The 17,072-nt window shown below is 41.2% G+C and overlaps 1 protein-coding gene across 2 annotated transcripts in view; it reads left to right on the top strand.

Moving 5' to 3' along the window:
• Positions 1–17,072, top strand: part of prmt3 (protein arginine methyltransferase 3) — a 63,255-nt gene that overhangs the window by 7,237 nt on the left and 38,946 nt on the right. For both annotated transcript variants that reach the window (XM_039795348.1, XM_039795349.1), the window contains exons 8-10: positions 1,336–1,401; positions 2,734–2,855; positions 6,300–6,399. In XM_039795348.1, the coding sequence (XP_039651282.1) occupies positions 1,336–1,401; positions 2,734–2,855; positions 6,300–6,399 (288 nt within the window). The remainder of the gene's footprint in view (positions 1–1,335; positions 1,402–2,733; positions 2,856–6,299; positions 6,400–17,072) is intronic.

Below are 17,072 nucleotides of genomic sequence, written 5' to 3'. Positions count from 1 at the left end.
ACACACACACACACACACACACAGCCCCTCCCCTCCGTGCACACAACGTCTGTCTCCATGAAAACGAGAGAAGACGGCTGGCGAAATTCACAAGTTCACGAAAGGTTGGTAACACCTTTACACAATCGCACATTAAAACCCGACTCTTAGCAAACAAGCGATTGCGCCCACTTTAGAAAGTTAACTAGTCACAAGTTTGCGGTAAAATGCAGTTGGGTTGTCGAGGTGGAAACACTATATGTAGCAGCTGTGAATCAAATTAACTTATTCTAAATTTTTTACTCTTACACTGAATGTTTGCTGCTTCAATCCAGATGAGTATTGAAAAGTATTTTCCTTGACTGAAAAAGGCACGTGTTGAGGATAAGGACCAGGCTGAACCGGAGGTATCGGTCTGAAACAGAGCTCAACAGTCAGTAAATGGGCATGTAAGCTTTGTATTAAGATAGTTTTGGACACATTTGAACCTACCTCTTTCGAGGGAAAATTAAACCCAAACATTCGCAAACCTTATTTAATAACAACAATATTTAATTTGCCGCTGCAGTGTTGGTAAAAAAAGATAGCAATTAAATGTTTTCCCCAAATTATTCAACTGTAAGTTTAACTGATGTTTGACATTTTGCTACAGTATAATAATTTTTTATTATTTTTTGTGTTTTCATGTTCTTTTAAGGCAACGTCATAGTTAAATGACACAAATATCAGAGCTTATTTGACTGTTCTAGCTGAGTACAATGAACAATGAATCTTTGGTTATCATAGTCCCATTACTAATGATTTTTTAAATTGTAAATATCTTCCGAGAGCTAACTATCGAATAGAACCTCCTCAATTCTAAGGTATCTTGCACTAAGGCGTGTTTCTGTTATTTCAATCGATTCTGTAGCTTTTCCTCCAGAGAGGAGTTGCTGGGGTTTGTAGGCAGATTTGATTGGCAGGTTAATTAGCGAGTCCTGACCTGGCCTTCACTAGAAATTTCAGGATCCCTCCCACTTGTATTTATCCCATAGATTTGCTCTGGAATTTCCAAGAATCCCTTGCAGTCTGTTTTGATCTGCTGTTATCTGCACCGGTGTAGAAAAAGCTCTACATGCTGTGCTCTAAGATTTTCTTTCCCAAGGGGGCTGATAAGGCCCATGTTGAATTAAACTTCACAACATAAGCATCCTAATGCAAGCAGTCGTTGAACTGGAAAAAAGGTTAGACTCCCTTAACCCTTAGAAACCGTACACATTAACATGTTATATTCTTTTTTTTTTTTTTTTTTTAATTACTCAAGAAAAGTTGGTTTCCGCGTGTATCGGTCTTCATTTTTGAATATTCTCTCAACAGGATAAAGTGCGCACGGAGAGTTACCGTGACTTCATGTACCGCAACCCCGAAGTGTTCAGAGACAAGGTGAGCCGGCTGAACCAATGCAAACAGATATTATGTTTATTATGGTATGTATACAGTATGTGCAGGGTAGCTGATGTAATGTGCAGCCAAGCCCATTAACAGAAATAGGCGTGTGCCTTTTGCAGGAAAGGCATTAGTAAGGTGATGGTGTCTGATTTAAAACACAGTGTGACTTTATTAGTGTCTTGAATGTCGACTGCAGAGTGCTGATAACAGACACATGCAATCCACCACCAAACCCATAACAGCCCCCACCCTTCCCTCCCAAAAAGCCTTCCATCTCGCCCCCACCCTTTCTCTTAACCATTGCCGTTAGTTGCTGGAAGCAGTGGCCTGTATCATGACCATCCATTATATGGGCGGCTGCTGGTTAGTGCTGGGATGAGGCTGTAGAGGAGGGAGGCAGGTTTTGTTGATGGGAACGTACATTTCCCTGTCACAGGCGAAACGTTCGGGCGAAAGAGAAGTGTCACCTTCTACAGGAACTAGATAGAGAACAAAACAGGACAGTCTTGTTACAGTACTGTAAAGAGAGGGGGAGAGCAGTACAGAAATATGGAGAAAAGCATGAGGAGTTGTGCGTTGTGTAGTGTCAGCAGTGTGTTGGCGACCCTCTGTGAACCCATAAAGGCAGCGGGATGCGTACAGGGAGGTTAAAGCCTTAAATAGAGACAGATATAAACACAGTGTTCCATATAGAGACGCGTATAGTCACTGCAGCTGTGCCTCGGCCATTAAACACCAGTCGGGGGCGAAGACGAACAAATTAACTGTAACCTATGGGAACCTAAAATAGAAGGTTTTTTTTGTTGGAAAAATTTACTTGAGGGAGATGTTTAATCAGTAAAGGTGCTGAGGACAGCATGCATACACATTCAGACCTTTCATTTGGATGACCTGATTTCCAGATGTTAGTACAATCGGCTGAAATGTTATGCTTGGATAGATTTATAAAGCGTGTGCAGTATGCTGTAGGTATAAACATATATTTTTTTCTGCATAGATTCGCAAGTGTTACGGCTCTTCCTAAAAATATAAAAACTGTCAATTTGTGGAAGACCTGCAACCAGATAACTTCTTAAATCTTATGAACTTTGGTCAAAAGCTATTTTCCCATCAATTGTTAACCACTTTTTAAAATTAAATTAAAAGTAAATTGCTAACAAAAGTTTGGGTGACAGCGTACCTTCTCTATAACTGTAAAAAAAAAAAAAAAAGTTCACTGCGTTCACACCACAATGTCTACAGCCAACTGTGTTATTTCATCCTAACGATGCTGCCTGACATAATATTCAAATTAATTTGAGCCCCCCTTCCCCTCCCATCATGCAGGTGGTGCTCGATGTGGGCTGTGGGACCGGCATACTGTCCATGTTCGCTGCCAGAGCTGGGGCCAAGAAGGTCCTAGCAGTCGACCAATCGGAAATCATCTATCAGGCCATGGACATAGTCAGGTGAGAGACACACACACAGTTCCTGTTCCTCAGATATATATGGAATTTCATTTATGGTGCTCTCAGCAATGAAAAATGTGAAATTTAAAACTCGACTGCACCTCGTCTTTGAGTCGGCAGTTAACGTGCTAGCCGGAGTCGAGAATTTTACGGGTCTTCCCTTTGGGTGCAGCAGAGGATTGTGGGAGTAGAGGTCTGTGTGACCTCCAGCAACCTTTTATTTGTTGCAGCTGGTTGACTACAATAGAGCTGCTGTCAGTCGCGGGGCCATAACGCACGTAATTTACACCTGCGGTCGGACTCCTTCACCCCTCGTCTCTTCTTCTCCTCTGCAGTAGAGTAGCTACCGTCCGAGGCCTTCAGACACACACACACACACACACACGCGCGCGCACGTGTTAATGACCCCCTGTTGGTACCTTTTTAATACAGTCCTCAGTCCAATTTCAGGTGCTGTGTGTTTCCAGTTTTGCAGCAGCTGGTTCTCCACAGTGGAGTCATCTACCACCACCAGAGCCTCCACTTTCCCTACATCTACCTGCAACCACTTCCTCCATCACACCCCTGCCTCAAAAATGCATTTTTGAATCAGGGGCCATTATGACTGCTATTATTACCGTTATGTAAGAGAGTGTCGTATAAGCAAAACAACGGGGTTTGCTGAAGGAAAAGGATGTTTTAATTTTACAGCCCACTGACTCGCTGTTGGAGTGTGTGTTGGCATGCAGGCTGCGTCGCAGGTTTGCCAGCGGTGAAGATTCAGCTAACCCCCCCCCCCCATCCTACACACTCACACAAAATGTGTACACATACTGTACATACAGAAACACACACAGACTTGTGTACTTGGTTCCTTTATGTTTTATTCCTACTGTTCGCTATGGTTGTGATTTTAAGGCTCTTATTTCTGTGTGGATGGCCATTTCCTCTCGGTGTTAATATCAGGATTGTAATTAAAGTGGCTCCTGTTGGTTGGGCAGGAGCATCCATCTCCTGTCTCCACTCCGTCGCCGAAGTTTAAATGAAAAGCTAGATGTGACTTCCTTCCTTCACAGTCACTTCCTTAATGGATAATGTCTTAATACGTTTTTTTTTTTTTTTACTGGCTGGAATTGATGGATTATCCAATAGAATGCTTTGAATTGTGACAACAAAGTGGGGAAAAAAAACTAGATAATGGATACGTAGATGAGTGAAATTCAGCTTTTAATTGTGAAGTAAAGATAGATTATCAGTTTGGATGTTTATCAGCCAATAATAGAATGCTGATCAGACAGTAATACGCACTATGAATACATGTAATGTAGGACAACCTGGCAAATGTTCAAACATTTAGAATTGAAGTTTGTGTCGTTCATTATCCCAGAAACATTGCGACATAAAACTTAAAATGTTTTTTTATTTTTTTTAAGTTAGTTAATTGTTTAGTTCATTTGTTATTTTGATTCATGTAAAGGTTCCTGTTAAGTAATTTTAGAAAACGAAAGGTAATATTGGAAACAAATTTAATTTTTCTTTATTCTTTTTTGTTCTTTATGTACAAGTCCTGAAAGAAGCAACAAAATAAAAAAGTACTGTATATGAAATATATTTGACAGATGTATATATATTATCAAAAAATAATATTGGAAATGTATCTTTGAAATGTATTTTATAAGAACACACAAATACCTAGAGGCAAAAAATTAATTTGTATGACAAAGGATAGATTCACCATCAGAAGACAACAAATATTTACACCCCTCTCTCTCTCACACACTCACACACACACACACACACACACACACACACACACACACACACACACACACACACACACACACACACACACACGCCTCAAAGCCACACAGATGCTGACTCTCTCCCCAGAGTCCTGACATTGTCCTCTAAATTACCCCAATAATGAGATTACAGTGTTTCCCTCTCGTGAAAGGTGTAGGAGGTGGGGTAGATGTGGGTGAGGGTGGGTGGGTGTTGGATCCTGGGAGGAGGTGATAGTGGCGGTTGCAGAGCAGCAGAGAGGGGAGAGACAGTTCAAGATAAGGATCGCTGCCACAGAAATGCACTCTGGGCCGCTGTGAGTAATCGTTCTGTCCTCGGTAACATTAGCTGTCATGATAATGGAATATTCACAGAGATTGATACCCAGACTGGCCGGTCTGAAAGGAAGGATCATTTAAACAGCAGCACTGATCTTACAGTCCCTACCTGAGCCTGACACCTCTGCAGGCCCACAGTTACAGTTTCCCCCCTTTCACACTCCCTACATGGCTCAGGAAAGACTGGAAATATAATGTACTAGACAATTTGCTCAAAGCTGTATGGAAATTGCTTGTTGCACAGTGTGGATATATATCTAGATTATACGTCCTCCATTTTGTAAAGTTTGTATGTAGTTAATGTGACTGTGATGTTTTTGTCAGACTTTAGTTACTTTAGCTTCAGTGACTTAAAGGATCAATGAGGCTTAAAGCTACACTAATCCCTGTTTTTATATTAACAAGGGGTCGAATGACTTCGTGTAATGTTGAAAGGGGTCGCTCTCTTGATGAACCGACAGAATCACCATCCAACGCTGCAGTTCCCATCAGCTCTACGGAGCGTTTTCAGCGTCTTTTAGCTCGTTGGTTTGGTTTTATGGCCCGCAACATTACTGTTTTGGTTTACTCTCACCGCTCTCATCATCCTCATTCCCACTCACAGTATACAGCAGTTTTCTGTGAAAAAGCTCTGCTAAAACCACTGTACTGTCCAGCACCAAATGGCAGACAGACAAAGTTGACGAACAGCTGGTAGAGACCAAACCAGAGCCAAAAGCAGAGTGAATATTTAACTTAATATCGGCGAGTGTGCTGAAGCACAAATCCAAATAAATGCCAATGTTGCTCTGTGTCTGTCGTATGTCTAAATAGGTGACTGTGTGGGTTCACCATATCAACTTTATAAGATGATAATACGTCAGTATTGTGTTGTTGTTCCACTGCCAAGTGGACTGGCAGTAGCTCAGTCTGTAGGTAGTTGGGTTGGGAACCGGAGTAGCTGGTTCAAAGTACGGACTGTGGATTGGTAGCTGGAGAGATGCCAGTTCACCTCCTGGGCACTGCCAAAGTGCTCTTGAGCAAGGCACCGTACCCCCTCTCCCCAACCGCTCAGGGTGCTGGTCCAGCACTACCAGCCCACTCACTCTGACATCTCTCCATGTGTGTGTTTGTGTGTGTGAGTGTAAATTGTAATTTCCTCAATGGGGATAAAAAAAAATTTATAAGTTAAATTAAGTGGCCAGCCCATTCATTCTCCCATATTATGACAGAATTTAGTTGCCATAATTGGGATTTGTAGTATCCACCTTTTTGAATGTGCACCACAGCAAAACTACTACCCCATTCTTGGTTTGTCGGATGCTAGGTTTTTCTCGGTCATCTGACTCGTGCATGTCTCCCATAGGTCCAACCAGCTGGAGGACAAGATCACTCTGATCAAAGGCCGCATAGAAGACATCAAGCTCCCTGTGGAGAAGGTGGACATCATCATCTCAGAATGGATGGTCAGTACCTATTTACGCACACCTTTTACTCCTGAAGCCTCAATAAATCAGTGAATGAAAAAAGTGTTTCAAAAGTTCAATTCCCATTTCAAAATATGTTACCTTATACTGATAGCTGATAGCTTGTTTGGCTTTCGAGACCTTGTGCGTTTGCTTGAGTAAGCGCTTTTCTGGCGTGACTGGTGTGGACAGCTCGGGTCAGACTCAAACCCCCTCCCTGTCGTTAACCACCTTATGGCTTTTTTATGATGTTAGTATAATTTGGTTTGAAAGAGAAGGTGTGTGTGAGAGATGAGATGTACATGGGGGGGGGGAAAGTTAGTTCATGACAAATGGCTAAAGCCTGGACATCATCACAATGCATGTGTCCAACACATAGGCGTAATTTAGAGGGGTTACAACACCCCCAATAATCGAAACTGGCCAGTGCAACCCAATCCAAAAACTTATTATAATTTCCTTTACATAAATAAAGACATTAGCACCATAAATGATGATGCAGAAAAGGCACAAATTGTTGCAGAAATATTCACCAGGAAGCAGAAAATGAAGTGTTTGACGCTCAGCATTTCAATTTTGCTCAAAAGTGGAGATCTTGACCCCCGCAATGTTGAACCCAAAGTTAGGCCCTTGGTCCAACACATCAAAATCCATAGAAGATGTTTTACTTGTCGTAACAACAGGAACAGAACAGGTATAAATAATAATGATGGCTTCCAATTCAGTTGTTCATGTCAGCCATTCCAGCCAGACCATTGTACATAACTAGACCCCCGACAATGAAGACCTAAATGGAGTGCAACCATTATCATTGCTGTTCTGTGTCACAATTCAATTTACAGATACATTTTGTGCGCTCACATGTGTGGTGTGAACAGTCTTCGAACTCTTCAAACACATACAAGCACTTACCCAAATTTTAGATGCTCAACTTAATCACAGATTGGTCCTTTACTAGCCAATGAGCGTGCAGAACCCAAGGGGCGGGTAGCAGTGATGCATGTTTTAAACATGGCTTAAAAGGGGCTAAACTCGACCATGAGCTTCTCTGAATACCCAAGCAGGAAGAGCAGTCTTCCTTTCCCTTGATGCCCATTTATCAGTGAGATTCTCTGTGGCGATACAGGCGGGACGGCCAAAGTTGAACGCACCGCTGAAGTCATCCCTAATTCATGAGCATCCCGTATCTGTCCCCTCTCAACCTCCCCCATCCATCGTGAAACCCCAGGGTCACGAGCAGGGGTCGCCAGCCAGAGCCTTCCCACCCTCTCACCAGGGAAATTGAAATTTGGTGGTTGACGTGCTAGTGGAACGGTGAAGGATAGGGGGCGTAATCTCTGATGACACTGGCTCACAGAGCGCTAATAAATCCAAGAATCCTCCAGTCACTTCTCATCATGGTGCCGATGGCAGACATTTCTCAGAGTGGCCAGAACTTCAGAAGCTGCCCTCCAATCTGCCTCTATAAATGGAAAAATGACAGTTGTCACGGGAGTAGGCTTTCTGCCCAGTGTAAATGGCCTCCGACTGTATTCAACTTTAATGGTTTCATTATATAGCCAGGTAATGTCTTATTACCGCAGGGCAATACTGGAGATGTCATCGCTATAGTATGTCATTCTTTTTTTCTTTTATTTTTTTTTTGCTACAGATGCCGAGTACTCTGTGAATTTTCCAAAACATTGAATTTATTAGTTTGTAAAATAAATCCATTTTATAAAATGTTATTTTCTTGAAAATACAGCTGTAGAATGGGGACTTCCCATGTAGGGATGCAAGATTCCTCACCCTCATTACCCACTGACTCTAAAACGACCTTTTATTACGACATCTAATTTCAAACATGTTTTACTAAAATATAATTTGACCTCTCTTGTTGGATCACAGAGAAAACATTTTTATGTTTACCTCTTCTGCAAAACTAAGAGAAACCATAATTTTACATTTCCAACATTTTTTTTAGCAGCAGCCATTCAATGTATATAGATTTAGTAATTACCTTTCTATATAGTAGTTTTTAATGGCTTTAATGACATATACGATATAATCTGACCCAGCTCAAAATGCACACACAAATACACGCCATCTCTCTCTCTCTCTCTCTCTCTCTCTCTCTCTCTCTCTCTCTCTCTCTCTCTCTTTCCATTTCACTTTGCTTTGCTTTGTTGGCATGACAAGAAAAAGAATATAAAAAAAGAATAGATATAATGTATATATTTGGCAGATATATATAGGTAATCAAAAATCAAAAAAACTATATTGGAAATGTGTCTTTTATAAGAACACACAAATAACTAAAGAGGCAAAATTAATTAGTATGACAAAGGATAGACTCCCCATCAGAAGACAACAAATATTTACACATCTCTCTCTCTCTCTCTCTCTCTCTCTCTCTCTCTCTCTCTCTCTCTCTCTCTCTCTCTCTCTCTCTCTCACTCACTCCACTCACTCACTCACTCACACACACACACACACACACACACACACACACACACACACACACACACACACACACACTCTAACACAGATTGGAGGCTTGCTTAGGCCAACTTAGAATTGCCAAATTGGGTCAAAGCAATTGCAGGGATGCACAGGAGGGAATTGTGTAACTAAGAATAGATTAGTATCCAGCATTTCTTCTGTGCAGAGGAGATGCAGGCTTTGTAATTAGAGATGCACCGATTGCAACTTTCTAGGCCGATTCCGATTTTCTTTGAGTTAGGCCAGCCGATTCCGATTTCATTTTTTCTAACCGCTTTACAGCACACACAAATATTTATTTTCTATCTTTTCTTTAATAGAACATTTTGCACAGAACATAGAACATTTTTGAAAAGATAATGGATCACTATAAAATAGAACTATATAAATTACTCCTGGTGTGAGAAATTAAAGTGCAATATTAGAACCATTTCCTTCTTTTCACATCCAATATCCAACTAAAAAAAAAGTGATTTTGGTTTCTGGTGTCGTCCCTCCACGCCCTACTGTCTCCTTGCAGGTGTTGCATATCGCAAACTTGTTATCTTCTGCACACATGCTGAAGAATTTCCAAACAGCTGACATGTTGCAGGTTAATTCACCAGGTTCCCTACATGTGCGAGAATAGCGCCGACGCGCTTCACACCGCGAGCAGGTACACGCCACACACGGCGGAAAGGTTGAGAGAAAGGAAAAAGCGTCTGTGCTGTCGCGTCCTTGTACGCGTGCGTCCTTGAGAACTGTAACTCGTATAACTTATGTTGTCAGTTAACTGTAGCGTCGACCGGCATGAAATCGGCATATGTCAGACTGACCTGCCTGTCACTGGTCATGGCCAAGCAAGAGAAAACCGGCCAATTCCGGTCACCGGCCGGTCTATCGGTGCATCTCTATTTGTAATTCTTCCTCTGATTTGTAGGCGTATAGGGTTGGTGAAATAAAAAAAGAGAGGGAAAAAAAAAACTCAATTGGAAGCAGAAATATATTATTATTATTACTATTACTATATTATATGAGGTTGTTGTCACTGCACATTGTTATTAATCAGAACTTTGTAGAATGAATAGGTCTACAAAACCATGCTCTGTGGATCGAGAGAGAGAGAGAGAGAGATCCTCCGGCTTACTGTGGCAAAGAAAAGCATCATTCCTTTAAAAAAAAAAAAGAAAAACAAACTATAATCATCTATCATCACGTGTTGTGATTGAAAATGTTGTTCCCTGGCCTGGAAAGTAGACTATTTTGAGTGGAAGGCATTCAGTGAAACATGTTTGTGGCTTTGAAAAGGTATTCATTTCAAAAAGACTGTGAACAAATGCAGTACGCAATTTCAAAAACAGAATATAACTAGAATGACAAGAATAAGAACACAACAACAGTTTATTGCTACAACTTGAAAGTGTTTATTAGGGATATTCACAATTAATTGACCAACTTTCAATCAATCAATCATTCAAAATGTATTTATATAGCACTTTACAAAAACCAGCAGGTATCCAAAGTGCTTAACATCAGAAACACATGTCATACAATAGAAAGAATGAACATAGAAAACAGTAAAATCAGAAAAGGTTACACAGAAACAACTTTACTCCATAGTGCTACTGTGCTACCAATAACCCAAAACTCAAAAATAGCGTATATATAACCCAAAACTCCACAAGTTTTTTTTTTTTTTCTTTGAATATTGCTCGTTAAATTGTCTTCTAAATCGGTTAAACCTTTGTATGCTTTCAAAGAGGACTGGCACCGTCATATTTAAATACCTCTAAACACACTTTTCTTAGCTTGGAGTGTAATGTTAAATTATTTCTCCATTGTTTATAGAGATAACCTTTCAAGTTGTATCATGAAGTAATATGTTATTTACCTGACAATTAAGGCTATTATGGAAGAGAGAAAAAAAAAAAGGATTATATCACTTAAGTCCAGCTGTCAGAGTTGTCCAGCTGACCGAGCAGACGGACAGTGGTTACAGGGCTAATAGACAGAGATGGGTGATGGATGTGGTGTCTCTGTGGTGGTGGTGGAGGAGAAGGGGGCAAATGAGTGTCTGTCTGCTGTGGCAGTGTTTAAGAGACTGCCTTTAGCAGCACCACTGTCATTTCATAACTCACAACATTGATCGGTTCTCTTTCTTAGCACACCGAAAGACAAACAGTCCAGTGCAGATAAGAGAGTGGGGGGCTGCTGGGGAGGAGGAGAGCCGAGTCCCCTCAAAGGCCAAATAAAGATAGTCAGTCCAAGATCAATCACACAGCTGATGGGCCTGCCAGCTTGACAGTGTTTTAATAGTACGGACGCACAAATGAGGACGAGAGTAGACTGTCAGAGGAGAGTTGGCATTAACAAACTTTTCTTACATAATACTAGAGTCAGCATTAAGAGTCTTAAGTTAAATGTTTAAAAAAAACATACTAGTACAATACATGCTAGTGACAAATCCCAAACAAGACAATAACTTGACATTGGCATTTAATGGAAAAGTCCAATGCGTTAACATGGCAACGTGACATCATGACTTCGCGTAAACATACACGCCACTTTCCTAAAGCCAAGTGGCGTGTCATCTGTACGCATTTTGAGCTATCCGCATTTATATCTACACTGTATACAGCAGACGCCACTTTCTAAAGCCACGTGGTATGTTATCGCGAGGCTACGTGTTATCGCGAGGCTACGGTTGGTTTTAACGTCACAAGCAGGGGGAAAAGAAAAACCGGTTGGGATTAGGAAAAGATGAACTGGGTTGGGTTTAGGAAAAGAAGAAGGTGGTAAGGAGACAACACACGCGGAAAAGAAAGGAAAACATCACACGCGGGACACACGGGACGCGATCCCCGCCCCCCTGTATGAAAGTCCTGCGTTTTACCCATCCACCACCCCGACCACCGTCCCTTCGCGGATTTTCGCCCTTACATACTACTCGCCAAGGCGTCAATTCACACGCAAACGCAAGGTAATGTAAGTCAATGGAGGACAAACGGCGTTGATAAACACGTCTTCATAACACGCCAATAACGCCATAACAATTGGCGTGTCATACATACGCCACAGTCTGAACATGGACACAACTTTGCATTTCTGAGTCTATTTTTGTAGTACTGAATTTATTTTCCCAGTGCGTCTAACTAATAATGTAGACATGATGACGTCTATTCGATATATGCAGCAGCTATAATGAAGTTTAGATAGCAAGAAAAGTTTCAGCAGTGTTTTCTACGAAAGTCTTGACGGGCGCCATCACAAGTTGGCTAACTCATACGTCATTGTCCTGTTTTCTAGCTTCGCTTTTCTGCCCTAGTATGAGGACTCATACTAGGGCCTTTCTTTTTTGTGGACTGGAGCAGTCATGGTCACGTTTTGATTGTTTTCTCCATTTCTGATGTCTATCAAACCTGCAAGTAGTACCAGCTTGGTGTCTTTTCGTAGTTGCCATTTCCCGTCCTTTCCTTGTAGACTTGTCGGTTACACTTTACTTTAACTTTTCTACATAAGACTGACATGACACTGTCATGAACGTGTCATACAACATTATAAACAAGTCATAAACGTTTATGACATAACTCTTTTTTAGTAAGTGTCATTCGGTTTTGTCATGACACGTTATGGTTAGGTTTAGGGTCAGGGTTCATGTGTCATGACAGTGTCATGTGAGTGTCATATATTCATGACAGTGTCATGTCACTCTTATGTAGAAAAGTTAAAGTAAAGTGTTACCGACTTGTCTCTAAAAGTCTTATATATAAAAAAATATATATATATCAAACTTTAGAAAATGCTACAGTAGACCATATAAGGCCCCCTGCCAATCAACTGAAGAAACAAACCTGGATCTGGAACTAAGTATTTGGTCCAAGTGTGAAATTGCCTTTACAATTCTTCATTAAATGGAACACAACCAGATGATACAGAAAGCTATGATAGAAGCTAAGTGTTGACTTTTCCTTGAAAAAACATGTAGTCTTTTTCTGTGGATGTGGAACCTGCATCACATACTCTATTGTCTTCTCGATAACAGTTTGTGTACAGAGGCGAAGGCCGGTGTCCCTGAGCTTATTGAGGTATGTGGTAACTCACCTTGGTGAAAAACTCTCCCAGAATGTCCAATTGGTCTTCAGCAACGGTGAGTCTGTTTCATTACAATGTGAAAGGAACCCTGAACAAGAAAAGTGCCAGAGAGCCCTGTTCAACTTCTCTGTGCCAACACCTCTGATATTTTACCTTGAAGTGAACATAGTTTGACTACCAAACAAGTATAACCGACACACACACACACACACACACACACACACACACACACACACACACACACACACACACACACACACACACACACACACACACACACACAAATCCAAATCATTGTGTGCGGTAGAGGTTTGAAGTCAAATTAATGGCAGCTCTTCTGCTTTAGCTTCATTATCAGTTCTAGGAGACTCAACCTGCCCAAGAAGAGGGCGGTAGTCATCAGTCATCCTGTCCTTCAGTCTGACTGACTGTCAGTCAAACACACACGCACGCACGCACACACACACACACACACACACACACACACACACACACACACACACACACACACACACACACACACACACACACACACACACACACACACACACTCTTAGAGTTTTAGGAAGTGGTTTTCAGCCAGCTGCCTGTGTACCAAAACCACTGATGCATCTAAGCCATCCCATTTGTTATTTGGCAGGTTTTTGTTGCTGTGGTGTAGACCAGGCAGTTTGATATGTACAGTAAAGTTATTGTTTCCTACCGCAAAAACATACTGACCACTGTTGTTAATGGTAAATGATGAAAAGCACAGAGTCTTTGCTTTGCACCTGGTCTTGTCATCCAACTCTCAGATGACATAATCATATTTTCATAAATGTGTCTATCTACAACAAGTCAGAGACATGTTTCCTCATCACCCATCTGTTTTAAAGGTGCAGTAGGTAAGACTTATAAAACTAACTTTCTGTCATATTTGCTGAAACTGACCCTATGTTCGAGTAGAACTACATGAAGCAGGTAATTTAAAAAGCAATCCGGCTCGTCTGGCACCACCTACAGCCTGTAGTGCGATTTGCAAAAATCCACCGCTCCCTGTTCAGATGCACCAATCAGGGCCAGGGGGAGTGTCTAACTGCTTGGCAATCACTGCTCATGCACATGCATTCATTCTCCCTTGTGGGGGGAGGGTCTTAAGAGACCGTTTTGGGCTTTAGCAGAAAGGGGGGAGGGGTTGAGAAGTTGTTGTTCAAACTTTTTGGCTAAGTCCTGGATCTTCGCAATCCTACCTACAGCACCTTTAACTCATCTCTTGGTTTCCCCCTTCGCGCCTGATGAAACATTGGCATATGGCCATATAGGCGTTTACTATGGGCAGGGTGTTATGTAAAGGCCCACAATGCAATTCAATACAATAATATCTACTATATGTATCTAAAATGCATGTTGCATTCCGCTCATCTGGTCAAAACATCACAAGGAAAGGGATAACTGCTCTCTGGTTTGAATAACTGCTACATGCAGAACATGAACCTGACAACCTGAAATATCTCCCAAACGGACATTCTCATAAACACAAACCCATAATCCTGCACTGCTCAGTTGACATTGTTTTTGTGGAGAGAAATAGCCAACACGTTTACTCAAAATGATGAATTTAATAGCGGCTTGTGAATGCTTGGACCAGTACACAGCCGAATACAAGTATATTAGGATTTTTATAGTGTATGTGTCAATTCACAGCCATAACTTTTTTTATTTTGCAAAGGCACACAAAGGCAGACATTGTTTTATTTTTATGCGGCTGACTTAGACTTTGACCTTAAAACCAAATAAGTTTTAATGCAAAGGTGCCTTTTTCAAATTCCAAACAGTAAATCCAGGCGTTGGGAAATGATGTGTGCCTGTATTTAATATCCGATTATCTGGTCTTTACATCTACTGCTGCAACATGACATCATGACTTCGCGTAAACATACACGCCCACTTTCTTAAGCCAAGTGGCGTGTTATAATGGCATACGAATTGGCGTGTCATACATACGCCATTTCATGAGATCAATCTGTACATTACCTTGCGATTTGCTTGTGAATTCACATCGTAGCGAGTAGTATTAAAGGGGCGAAAATCCGCATGTAGAAAGGTTGGTCGGGGTGGTGGATGGGTAAAACACAGGACTTTCACCTAGGAGACCGAGGATCGTGTCCCGCGTGTCACGTTTCCTAATCTCAACCGTTGCTTTCTTCTCGCGGTTACGCGCCAAGTGGTGTGTATGTTTACACTGTATACAGCGTAGACATACACGCGGATAGCTTAAAATGCGTACAGATAACATGCCGCTTGCCTTAAGAAAGTGGGCGTGTATGTTTACGCATGTTTAAGTCTTGATAACACGCCAATAATGGCATACGAATTGGCGTGTCATACATAGGCCATTTCATGAGATCAGTCTGACTGCTGACATGACGGAGCTTCTCTCCTCATTACAGCCACCAACAGCCTTCACAGTATTCCACTGCCCTCTCTGGTTTAAAGTTTCCAGTCTGCACATTGAGGCGAAGACTTAACTACATGAGCTGCACAGCAAATGTCTGCATGACAAAATAAAATTCGGGAAATATAGATTTCGTAGCAAATAATTGAAAAAAGATAAATGTAATGGATACAAGCACATCCAAGTGAAAATTTGCCATTTTCCTAATGTCTTAAAATTGTCTGCGTACTTGTTTGAGATGTTTTACCGGCCATGGAAATTACCGTACCATCTTCTAAAAACACACAATGTTCTTATCATTGATTTCAGAAGAGCCACGGCTTCTAATAACCTTGTAGCTATACTGCAAATTACTTTGCTGTTACACTATCTTCCCCCTGGATCTCGATTCTCATTTGCATGCCTTTAAATGGAAATTAGGCTGATATTGGAGCCTGCAAAATGTACACTCACCGAGCGTTAACACACCAAAATCTATTACTCGGATATGCGTGTTGTGTTTATGCTAATTTGGTAGCACCTGACCATCTATAGATGGATAGATAGATCTTTATTGTCATTGTGTGCGATGCAATCTAGACTAGTAAAGAAGAGGCATGTTGACGAAGAGGCGCCTTCAGTATTCAGTGAAGCGTGAAAATACTGCCAGAAACACACACATTCATACATGCACACCCGTCTCCTTTATCTTGCCTTGGCCCTCCTGGGACTGGAAGTGATGATGATCTGCAGTAATTGAGGAAGACGTACTACGTATATGTTGAATGCAGTAGGAGAGAGGAGGTACTAGAGGGTGAAGGAAAGTGTAAACTGCTGATGCAGATTTTGTACCAAAAAGTATTTTTCTAGAGTTGCCACTGCCCTCGATTTTACACAAATGCTAAAAGGTTTGAGTTTTTTTTATGAACTCCCACAAATAACTCTTGTAATTATTCCTGCAACGCTTTCCTGTCTTTCCTGTTTAGTTGAGTGGGAAAAAATGGCTTGCTGTGCTACAATTTACAGCTGAAATTCTACACATAAGTAACACAGCTGTAAAAGTGTATTTGCAATTCTAACTTTGTGTGTGTGTGTGTGTATTGGTGCATATGTAGATGTGGATGTGAGTTTGTGTGGTAGCCCGCTCAGGGGAATGTATATTATATGCTAATTTTGTTAATGTGTATAAGCTGCTCCATCCCATTCTCATTAGGTTTTCATTAGTGTCTTTTATGTAAATGCACAGTGACTATACTGCAGAGCATCATCTGCACCAGCCTGGCTGGCTGACAGTAAAGCTGAGCTGCTTCCTCGCACTAACACCTCGGCCCGTCTATGTCACTGAGCACATAGACAGACGGATCGATTGGAGGAAATGGTATATAAAAAAAAAAGTTAGTCTGGTGTTGAAATTTAATCTTGTCTTTCTTAACACAAGTGAATAAAGATAAAGTGAAGTGAGATAAAAGAGAAAGCTAGGCAGCGGAAGTTTTTTTCTTTTTTCTTGGTGCAGTTTTCACCTGAAGGAAAAAAACACACTTTTAAACCAGACTGATCAGTCTACTTTGATTTACTGGTATTGATCAACCAACATGTTAGTGACAGCAGAAACATATAGATCCATTTGTGATACAGAGCTGTAAAATGGCATAGGTATATTTTTAAGGAATGCTTCAATAATTTGCTAACTCAGTTTTGAACACTGCTT

Source organism: Perca fluviatilis, chromosome 3 (genome assembly GCF_010015445.1).
Source record: "Perca fluviatilis chromosome 3, GENO_Pfluv_1.0, whole genome shotgun sequence".
Lineage (NCBI taxonomy): Eukaryota > Metazoa > Chordata > Actinopteri > Perciformes > Percidae > Perca > Perca fluviatilis.
The sequence above is the reverse complement of the archived record's forward strand: the minus strand, read 5'-3'. Positions and strand labels throughout refer to the sequence as shown.